General features: G+C 35.1%; 1 protein-coding gene across 1 annotated transcript in view; it reads right to left on the bottom strand.

Moving 5' to 3' along the window:
• LOC103607716 (collagen alpha-5(IV) chain) overlaps nucleotides 1-11,683 on the bottom strand; it is a gene marked incomplete at its 5' end in the record, with an annotated part of 86,500 nt that extends 74,817 nt beyond the window's left edge. The window contains 4 exons of the mRNA XM_008592188.1: nucleotides 8,669-8,819; nucleotides 10,299-10,396; nucleotides 11,397-11,501; nucleotides 11,591-11,683. Coding sequence (XP_008590410.1) covers nucleotides 8,669-8,819; nucleotides 10,299-10,396; nucleotides 11,397-11,501; nucleotides 11,591-11,683 — 447 coding nt within the window. The remainder of the gene's footprint in view (nucleotides 1-8,668; nucleotides 8,820-10,298; nucleotides 10,397-11,396; nucleotides 11,502-11,590) is intronic.
• Nucleotides 11,684-12,038: the final 355 nt, after the last annotated feature.

The following is a 12,038-nucleotide window of genomic DNA, read 5'->3' as shown; positions in this document are numbered from 1 at the left end:
CCCCCCACTCCACTTTGTATCCATAGGTATGTTCTCTCCCTCTGCAAGACCAACACACTACTGTGGTCTTTCTTTCCTTCTTCCTCTCTTAGCTCTCACATATGAGTGAGCACATGTGGTATTTGTCTCTCTGTGCTTTGCTTATTTCACTCAAAATAACTTTCTCTGGGTTCATCCATGTTATTGCAAATGGGAGTATTTCATTCTTTTTTATGGCAGAGATGGTGTATATATACCACAGTTTCCTTATCCAATCATCCATTGACGGACATTTAGGTTGGTTCCATGTCTTGGCTATCGTAAACAGAGCTGTGATGAACCTGGGAGTGCAGGTATCCCTTCGACATGATGATTTCCATTCCTCTGGGTATATACCCAGAAGTGGGATTGCTGGATTGTATAGAAGATCTATTTGTAGTTGTTTGAGAAACCTCCATACTGTTTACATAGTGTTTGTACTAATTAACAGTTCCACCAAGAATGTAGGAGTGTTACCTTGTCTCCACACCCTCACCAACATTTGTTATTCACCGTCTTTTTGATTATAGCCAAAATAACTGGGGTGAAGTGGTACCTCAATGTAGTTTTAATTCGCATTTCCTTGATGATTAGTAATGTTGAGCATTTTCTTATATACTTGTTGGCCATTTGTATGTCTTCCTTTGAAAAATGTCTATTCAGCTCCTTTGCCCATGTTTTAATTGGGTCATTTACTTTTTTACTGTATAATTGCTTGAGTTATATGTATATTCTGGATATTAGTCCCTTATTGGATGCATAGTTAGCAAAAATTTTCTCCCACTCTGTAGGTTTTCTTTTCACTCTGTTGATTGTTTCTTTTGCTGTGCAGAAACTTTTTAGTTTGATATAGTCCCATTTGTTTATTTTGTCTTTTGCTGCTTGTGCTTTAAGGCTCATGTTCATAAAGCCTCTGCCCTCACCTAACTGCTAAAGTGTTTCACCTATATTTTCCCTTAGTAATTTTACAGTTTTGGGTCTTATACCTAGGTCTTTAATCCATTTGGAGTTGATTTTAGTGTATGGTGAGGGATGCATATCTAGTTTCATTCTTCTGCATATGGATATCCAGTTTTCCCAGCACCACTTGTTGAAGAGACAGTCTTTTCTCCAATGTAGATTTTTGTTGCCTTTGTCCAATATCAGATGGCTATAAGACTGATGGATGATTTCTGGGTTCTCTATTCTACTCCGCTGGTCTGAATGTAGATTTTTATACCAGTACCATGTTGTTTTGGTTACAACAGCTTTGTAGTATAATTTGAAGTCTAGTAGTGTTCTGCCTCTGGCTTTATTTTTTCTTTTTGCTAAGGATTGCTTTGGCTCTTTGGGGTCTTTTGTTGTTTCATATGAAATGTAAGATTGTTTTTTCCATTTCTGTGAAGAATGTCATTGGTATTTTGATGGGGTATTTTGCATTGAATCTGTAGATTGCTTTGGATAGTACAGACATCTTCACAATGTTAATTCTTCCAATCCAAGAGTATGGAATATCTTTCCATTGTTTTGTGCCTCCTTTTCTTGTTTCTTAAAGTGAAAAGCTAGGTAATTTATTTGAAATCTTTTTTTTCCTAATATAAGCTTTTAATACATCAATCTCCTTTTAATCACTTCTTTATCTGCATCACACAACTTTCCATATGTTTTACCTTCATTTTTGTTCAACTCAAAATATTTGCTAATTCTCTAGTGATTTCCCCTTTGATCTGTGGCTTTAGAAGTGTTTTGGCTATTTTCTAAATATTTTCCCAGATATCTTTCTGGTATCAATTTTTTGTTAAATAATTTACAGTTAGAGGGCTTACTGTATCATGTCAATATTTTTAACTTTCCAAAGTTTGTTTTATGGCCAGTTTATGACCTATTTTGGTGAATGTTACATGTGAATCTGAAAAGAATGTGTTTTCTGCTCTTGTTAGGTGAAATGTTCTATAAATGTCAATGTTGAGGAGTTAGGCTGAAGAGAAACTCCTGACACTATTCTGATAGAATACTGTACATCTCATCCTTGTGTCCTTTATAGGAAGCCAATGCCATATATAGTCCATGGCAGTTGAATGAGCATGAAAAGTCTAGACCACCTTATGGTGGGCATTACAGTACTTCCATTTTGTATTATCTTTATTTAAGGGAGCTGCTAAAATCTTAAAATGACACAAAAATCTATCTTTCCCCGTCTTCCACATTTTCTCATAATATTTTTATACATATGAAAGCTTATTATTATTTTCTTTTATTTTGTCAATATACAATGTGGTTGATTATTGTGGCTAATTACCGAAACCTCCCTCCCTCCTCCGTCTCTGCCCTCACTCCCAACAACCTCCTTTCTGTTTGCTTGTTGTATCAACTCCAAGGAATTGTAATTATTGTGTCTTCTTCCCTCCCCTCCCCCATTTTTTTGTATATTTATTTATTTATTTTTAGCTCCCACAAATAAATGAGAACATGTGATATTTCTCTTTCTGTGCCTGACTTGTTTCATTTAATATAATTCTCTCTAGGTCAATCCATGTTGTTGCAAATGGCAGTATTTCATTCTTGTTCATACCAGAGTAGAATTCCATTGTGTAGATATACCACATTTTCCATATCCACTCATCTGATGATGGACATTTGGGCTGATTCCAACTCTTAGCTATTGAAAAGAGTGCTGGATGAACATTGGGGAACAGGTATACCTTCAACTGAACAGGTATACCTTCGACTTGATGATTTCCATTCCTCTGGGTATATTCCCAGCAGTGGGATAGCTGGGTCATATGGTAGATCTATCTGCAATTGTTTGAGGAACCTCCATACCATTTTCCATAGGGGCTGCACCATTGTGCAGTCCCACCAACAGTGTAGGAGGGTTCCTTTTTCTCTGCAACCTCGCCAGCATTTATTGTTCACAGTCTTTTGGATATTAGCCATCCTAACTGGGGTGAGATAGTATCTTAGTGTGGTTTTGTTTTGCATTTCCTGAATGCTGAGTGATGTTGAGCATTTTTTCATATGTCTTTTGGCCATTCGTATATCTTCCTTTGAGAAATGCCTATTTAGCTCCTTTGCCCATTTTTTAATTGGGTTGCTTGCTTTTTTCTTGTAAAGTTGTTTGATTTCCTTGTATATTCTGGATATTAATCATAATATTTTCTTAATTTTATGTCTTATATTTATAATTTGCTCTTTTTTAATATTTTGTGCATTAAGAATTCATTTAGTGTAATCATTTACTAAACATCAATTTTTAAAGAATCCATTCTTTCCCTGCTGACTAATGATTACACTTCTGTGAAATATCAAGTTTCTTTATACACATTTCTGAACTCTTTCTATTCCATTGGTCTACTTGGCTATTCCTCCACTGTTCACATTGTTGTAATTACAATGGTATTGTAATATATTTTAATATGTTTGGTAAATATTAAGTTTCAGAATTAATTATGTCAAGAGCTTCCAAAAATTCTGCTTAAATTTTCATCAAAAATGCATTTTATTTATAGATTAATTTGAAGACAGTTGTCATCATTAAGTCTTCCCATCAACACATATGATTTATCACCCTATTAATTCTACCCATATTCGAGTTGTTAATAATAAGAGTTTAAATTGTTCCTACAAATACATTAGGCGTATTGTGTTTTGTTAATTTCTAGATACAATATAGATGTGTTGCTTTCATGAATTATATATTTTTAAAACTTTTTCAATATTTTCAAGCACACCATTCTACTCGTCACAATGATACTTTTGCATGTTATTTCTGCTGCCTGGAACACCCTTCCCTAAAGACTCAGTTCAAGTGTCACCTCCTATACTACACCTCCTCAGGCACTTAGATGAGGCACCAAACAAAAGAAATATATGAGATGAACCAAATGCTTCTAAAGTCATTTTCTTTTTTGTATAATCTGATTGTAATGTTCAGTACCTTTTCTTCCTCATATAGATATTTCCTGATGGATAGTAGCCTTATTAATTTATTATTAGTCACTATGTTGTTTTAAAAGTGCTGCATCAACCCCTCCTACAGTTTAGGTATTGAGTTCTAATATCCAGTCACTGGTGTAAGTATGTCTGGAAGGTGAACTTTTATTGTGATCTGATTGCTGAGTTTTGACTATGGTCTATTGATCTAAGACATTAGTGATACATATTCATAAAAATACCCATTGAGATAACCACTACCATAATGATGCCACCTAGATTTTATTAGAGTAGACAGCAATCTCTGAGATCTTGAAAAGTAGTCTATCCCTTTGTGTTTCCAGTGAATCAAGTATTACCTGGCACAGAAGAGGAACATAATAAATGTCTGAGGAATGAAGGAATTACATGTCAGAATACCTCAAACACTTATTTTTCTAGCACCTTAAAAATGTACTGGAGTTTCAGTAATTGAGAATGACTCCCACATTCCTTTTAGAATATGAAGATTCCGAATTTCCTTCCAAAGATTAGAAAAATGCCTGTTAAGAAGTTCATGTTTAAAACAGGCTTCAACCCATTTCTTTGCAACCCCTGTCTCAAGGACATATATACACAAAACATACTGAGTGGGTAATTTCTATAAGACTGCCACATAGCTTATCATTTGGAACATCTCTATCTGCAATTTTGGTGGTTGCAGGTCTATAACTGGGCAAAATAAGTGGGAAACACTAACTGTAACTTTGAGTGTCACAGTTTATAGCTGACTAGAATAAGAGCTTATCTAAGAAGAGTTTGTATTGGACTAGTTTGGGACTTTTGATAACAGAATCTAGCCTGGTTAAAATTGGGCTAGGCTGTTGTATTCCTTTAACCGGAATAAATCCAACATGTTTCAGGAGCAGGGACCTGTTCAGATTATTCTCTAGAGGCCAAAACATTGATAAGGAGGATCTGATTCCTTGCAAACTGAAAAGCAAAAAAAAAAAAAAAAAAAAAAAAAAAATGCCAACCAGCTATGCTAATTCTATCCCGTATATAATTAGGGAGCCCCAAATCAAGAGAGTAGTGAAAAACAATAAAGAAATGAACAAAGGGCACCAGCAGTTTACAAGACAAAAATATATGATCCTTAAAATATATGAAAAGATGGTCCATCTCACTCACAGTAAGGGACATACAATTTTTTTTTGACTTCCCTTCCTGGCTCTCATTTACTGACTTGCTCCATGCAGCAAGGTATGTCTGTGAAGCCCAGACCTCTGTTATCTAAGTATGTCTTAAGAAGGGAAAAATTCTATTTCTGAAATGAAAATTTCAGGGAAGTGTATTTAAATAATCTTTATTGTTTTTAATATGACAAAATAATACACATTTGCTATAGGAAACAGAAAAAATGGAAAGAAGAGAAAATTCATCTGTAATATCAGCATTGTTAATGTGAAAGAAAACCTTAATTACTATGTTTATTTCCTTTTAGTCTTTTCTCTAAGCAGGGACATACAAATTTAAGCCACCCAGAGAGGACCTAGTTTAGCCAAAGAAGAAAAAAAGTTTTTTTTTAAAAAAAAAACAAAGTTGGAGGACTCACATTACCTGACTTTAAATCTTATTGCAAAGTTATGGTAACATAAACAGTGTGGTACTGGCTTAAGGATAGTAAAATAGATAAATAAAACAGAATCGACAGCACAGAAATAGGCCTTCACATATACAATCATTAGATTTGACACAGATCCCCAAGTAATCCAATGGGGAGGAAGCTATTTTAAACAAATAATACTGAACAAAAGTTATTAAGATGGATGATAGTTTTAAACAGAGACTAAATAAAACTATAAAGCTTATAAAATAAAATACAGAATATCTTGGAAAATGTTTCTTAGACAAGATCCAGAAAATTATAATCATAAAAGAAAAAAAAAATAAATGAAACTTCAATAAAATTAAAACTTTAGTTCATCAAAATACACTAAGAATATGCAAGCTGGATAGGGATAAAATATTCACAATCATACTGAAAAAGAACCAGTATGCAGGATATATAAAGATCACTTCCAACCTAACAATAAAATGAGAAATAGCCCATTTTTTTGGGCCGGCCCGGTGGCGCACTGGAGAGTGCACCGCTTGGGAGTGCGGCGGCGCTCCCGCCGAGGGTTCGGATCCCATGTGGAGACCGGTTCCCGCTCACTGGCTGAGCGCGGTGCGGGCGCGACACCGAGGGTTGCGATCCTGTTACCGGTCAGTAAAAAAAAAGACAAAAAGAAAAAAAAAAAAAGAAATAGCTCATTTTTTTTAAATGGGCAAAATATTTGCATGTACAAATAGCCCCCAAGTACATAAAAAAGCTCAACATAATTAGTCATCAGAGAAACGTAAACTAAAACTACAATATGATATCAACACATGCCTACCAAAACTCCAAAATTGGAGAGAATGTGGAACAAATGAAACTTTCATACCATATTGGTGTGGATTTAATTAACATGGTACATCCATTTTGTAAAAAGATCTAGTAGTTTTTACACAACTAACCATATGACTATCTTAATACCCAACAATTCTACTCTTAGTTATTTACCCAAGCAAAATGAAAGCACATATCTAAAAAAAAGCACTTGTAAAAAATGTTCTTAACAGCTTCACTCATAATAGCCAAAAACCTGACATAACCCAGGCATCAATGGTATATTCATAGAGGAAAATACTCAACAATTTCATAGAAAGAAGAGAACTACTTATAAACACAACAACATGGATGAATCTCAAAAACATTATGCTGAGTGAAAGAAGCCTTACAAAAAAAGTACATTTTGTATGATTTCATTTATGACGTTGTCTTGGATTGAGTGTTTGCCCAAAACTTTACCCCACCATGGGCCTTACAAAAAAAGTACATTTTGTATGATTTCATTTATGACGTTGTCTTGGATTGAGTGTTTGCCCAAAACTTTACCCCACCATGGCAGTGTTAAGAGGGTGGGAAATCCTATTATGGTCATTGAAAGGTGGAGCCTTGAAGAGGTGATTAGATTGTAGGACCATGACGTAGTGAAATGATTAATAATGGTGGTCAGGGGCATGATTCTGAGGGATTTAAAAGAAGAGCACATGAGAAGTTCACTATCTCTGCTCCACCATTTTCTGCCATGTATGACTCCTGGGTCACTGTAACCACCACCAGATGTGTGCCCTGGACTTTGGACTTCCCAACTTCTGAAACTGTAAGCAATAAATTTCATTTTCTTATAAATTACCCAGTTCCAGGTATTCTGCTATAAGCAACAGAAACAGACTAATACAGATGTGTTGTAGAACAGGCAGACAAATTTTTAAGGAAAAAATCATAACAGTATAGTTGCCACTGTGGATACTGAGATAGGGACTGACTAGAAATGGGCATAAGAAAAATTTCTGGGATGTTACCCTGATAGTGGTCAGGTTATACAGGTGTATGCATTTGTCAAAATCCAGCAAATGTACCCTTAAGATTTGTGCATCTAATTTAAAGTGAATTTAATATCAAAAGAAAAAAATAAACAGCTATGGAATTTTAGTCACGGTATGTATGCTGAAGTATTTAAGTAGAAGTGTATTGATGTTGCAATTTATTTCTAAATGCCTGAAAAAGAGACCAACGAATGGTGAGAGAGATGGATAGATGAATAGATGTTAAAAGCATGTAGAATAAAATGTTGACAGTAGAATATAAGTAACATGATACTTTAGAGTAGTCACTGTAAAGTTCTTTCTACCTTGCTGTATATTTGAAATTTTTAAAAATATGATGTTAGCAGGGAGATAAAATGTTAATTGCAGAATCTAGACAGTGGATATATGGCTGTTCGCTATATAATTCTTTTAATTTTTCTGTATGTTTGAAAATTTTCACAATAAAATGCTTATAAAAAGTATACTGAGAATCCTGAGAACTTCCATCGGGTTAGCAAAAATCTGAGTTTGTCAGCATACCCATTTAGCAAGGCTGTGGGGAAATGACACATTCACACATTGCTGGTGGTAATGTAAAATGGTGCAAATGGAGAGGACTCTCAAAATATCTAGAGACGCATTTACCCTTTAATTCAGAAAATCTATTTTCATTATTTTATTCTACTATTATACCTATACACATTTGAAATGATATGTATGAACAATTATTCACATTCGCATTATTTGTAGTAAGAAAAGATTGACAAAAATCTAACTAGCAGCTAGTGGAATAAACTATTTTACACCCATGTAATTCAATATCAGGCAGCTATTTTTTAAAAATCAAGATCTCTATGCACTGATATGAAGTGAACTCCAGGATATAAAGATAAGTGAAATAAGTGAAGTGCAAAAAAGTCAAACAGTAATACCCTGTCCTTTAAGAAATGGAGAAAATAGAAATACATATTTTTATTGGCTAGTATTTTTATAAGGAAATACTGGAAAGACAAATAAGAAAATAAAAAGTGGGTACATATGGGAATGGAGAGGAACAGAATAGATGAAGATGGGCTGGAAGACTTCTCAGTGTTACTTTTATACATATATGATTGTATTATCTATTCAATGAAATAAAACAAAAATAATCAATGGAGAATGGGAAAAAAAAGTGTAGCAGTTGACAGAGGAGCAGCATGAGCTTTCCAGTTAATTGGGCTTATCACCAATAAACTTCCATAATGGTTTCAATTTTTACAAAAGTTCAAAGCAAACTGAGAAGTAGCAACATCCTCCGTACCTTTTGGTCCAGGTAGCCCATCCAAGCCAGTGCGTCCTGGAGGACCTGGAGGTCCTGGGAAGCCACGATCACCTTTTGGGCCAAGTGCTCCTTTAAAACCCGGGAGTCCTGGTGGTCCAGGTGGCCCAGGTAACGCATATCCTGGTTCTCCCTTGAGCACAAACATGACAAAACACAAGAAAAACTTCCATGACTTTGCTGGTGCTTACTGTTTGCCATAGAGAATTTAAAGCAGAAAATACAAGGTAATATTTTTTTTTTCCTGTCGGGGTGAGAGGAGAGGATAATTAAATGAAAAATAATTGCTATGTTGGAGAGAACATCTGGAAGGATGGGAAACAGGGTTTCGTAAAACAAATTTAATGAGTTGAACTGGTTTAGGATAAAAATAAACTGAGAGAACATGAGATGAAAGAACAGTCTACCCAAGTGAGGAAATGTGATTATAAACTGAGTATTAGATAATACCAAATAATTATTTTAATTTGACTAATAGTGGCACTGTGGTTTTTGTATAAAATGTCCATTTACTTAGAGATGAATGCTGAAGCATTTATAGGTGGCATGACATGATTTTGAGAGTTGGGTTAACATCCTTAAGCAAAGAAAAAAGAAATAGATGAAGCAAATGTGATAAAATCTTAATTTTGAATCCTGGTGATGGATATATGGAAGGTCATTGTATTATTCTTTTTACTTTTGTGTTCATTTGAAATCATTCATAATAAAATAAAAACAATCAACCAATAGAGAAGTGGTTTTCTCATGAGAGCTGGTGTCCTGGACAACAATTTTTCCCATGGAAAACAACTAATAATGATGGAACACAGAAAGTTTATTTTTTTTTTACATTTTAAAATCATTTTCCTATTTTTTTATTTATATTTTTATATTTTATCATTACACAATGTAAACATTTTCTGTGATCCTTTACCAATTTTTCCCTAACCCTCTCTCCACCTCCCCCTTTTCTACCTCTTGTGGCTTCAGTCAAATACAGGAAGTTTAAATTCATTAAGCACACAGAAAATACAAGAACAGCCAAGATAATTACACACCACAGCAGTTTGCTAAAAGCTGACTGAGGAAAGTTTGAAATTAGATAAGACATAATAAAAGTAATGGAGAGTAACTCAAACACATTATTATTTATTATTATTATTAAGTCAAGAGTAGTGGTTTACATAATGTATCTGTGATGGAATTGGGGCAGAGGGCAACAGTACGGGAAGGTCTTGACATGACATTCAACAAAATTTCAACAAATCATCACACAGGCATGGACAGAGATGAAATGGGATGGTGATTCTATATAGAACAGGGGAGCTGATCATCGTATTTTCTCATCTAATCAAATAACTGGCCACTCTAAAATAGGTTCAGAAATTCTTTTCTTTCTCTCTCTCTCTCTCTCTTTTTTTTTTTTTTTTTTTTGCTCCAAATATGATCTCTTGGACTACAAGTATTAAAGATGGTTTGGGGTTAAATATTTTTAAATGAAAATATAATCAGTTAAGTTTTATCTATATAGTGAAGTCTCGGGATGATGTCTAAGTCAAAATAGAGAGCTAGGACTAAGGAAGGTAGAGGAGATAGGAAATGAGAAGAAATAAATTAAAATGTCCCAGACCTTCGATCCTGGAAAGCCTAGTGGACCAGGAGGGCCTTCAAGACCAATTCTTCCAGGTGTCCCCGGTGCTCCCGGAGGTCCTGGAATTCCAGGAAAACCTGTAAAATGATAAGTAATTTTTTAATCCCCAAAGAAAAGATGCTTTAAGAAAGATATCCAAATTCCCAAACCCACATTCTCATCCAATCATGCTTAAAGATTACAGTAAGATGTTAAAAGGACAGTGACATTCCATATGACTGCATAATATCAAGCCTTACAGACACCTGATATTCCCTCTCAATCACCTTATGACTCTATTGTTTTCACATAGAGCTAATGTGTGTGGAAGATATGCTCTTCTGAAGAAAAACAAGGGCTATTATAATAGACAGAACTAAACATAAGGAATGAATCACACACAAAAACACAGAACTTTTCTTCTGCTTACATCTAAATATAGTACAATAAAGAACCCACCACGTAATTCTGGAAATGAGCTAAAAACAATTGCAGATATTACACACGCATATACACATAAAACCAAATCTGACACTTTTGAAAGCATTTGGTATAAATGAGTAAGGACATGTTTAAGAACTGCCCTCAGACCAATGTGCACTCTGGCCATTCATGAGAATAAATTCCGTGAGGAATAAAGGAGAACTGAAGCAAAAGCCCTAAAAGTTTTCAATAAATCAAGAGAATATGATTTAGAATAAAATATTGCTTGGATACATGTGTACAGTAAGTCTGTTTTCTGTTTAAAACAAGCCATTAATTCAACAAATATCTATTGAGTGCTTACTATGTGCCAGGAACTGTTATAAGTCCTGAGAATACAATGGTAAACATAAAAGACAATAATTTCCATGAATTTTTTTTAGCTTGTATATCTTTTCTGCATATCTACGATTTAGATATTTTCTTATCTGGTCTATTTTAGATAAAGATAATTAACTTAAGAGTGCATACACACTGTGACTATTCATTTACATTCTTTATAGCACACAGAAAAAAGGTATAATTAATATATTTGATTTGTTGAGTGCATTATATCAAAAAATAACATCATACTAACCAGCTAATCTACCCTGCCCACTACTCAGTCCAAAATACCTTTGGGACCAGGTGGTCCAGGAAGCCCAATTCCAGGGATTCCTGGTTCTCCTTTACTACCAGGTATTCCTGGCAAGCCTGGTTGGCCTGGGAGTCCAGGGTCACCTATAAAAAACATAATTTTCTGAAAGAGAATTGTTCAAAGAAAGAAGCCAAGAAGTGTTGAAGATATTTTGAAATAATTAATCACATACCTGGAAGACCTACTTCACCATCTCTGCCTGGGTTACCAGGCAGGCCAGGCTTCCCTGGCTGTGTTATGGTCTGACCTGGATCACCTTTAGGACCTGAGAACAAGAGTAAGTTTGTGGTGAATGGGAAGTGTTTACTTGACCAAAGATCTCTTTTAATTAAAAACCAAAAATAACAATCAACAGATCTTTTGAAAACGCAACTAAGATCCTGAGGTCAAGAGATTAGCTTGACAGCACCTTCTCTCATCAGTGCTACATTCAGGCCACTATTCTTCCACCCTTGAGTCTTTCACCACTGATGGTTGCTTCAGTATCTGTATAAAAGACCCATCCAGGTGGAACGCGCTGGACCGGCCCAACTCTGCGAGCTCTGTGAGTCACCACCAGCCAAGCCCCACTTGCGGGGCGAAGCCCGACTGCTCCCCGCCCGCCTGGCTCCCGCCTACCA

The sequence above is a fragment of the Galeopterus variegatus genome, unplaced genomic scaffold (assembly GCF_000696425.1).
Source record: "Galeopterus variegatus unplaced genomic scaffold, G_variegatus-3.0.2 Scaffold7647, whole genome shotgun sequence".
Lineage (NCBI taxonomy): Eukaryota > Metazoa > Chordata > Mammalia > Dermoptera > Cynocephalidae > Galeopterus > Galeopterus variegatus.
This window is presented reverse-complemented; position numbering and strand designations above follow the sequence as displayed.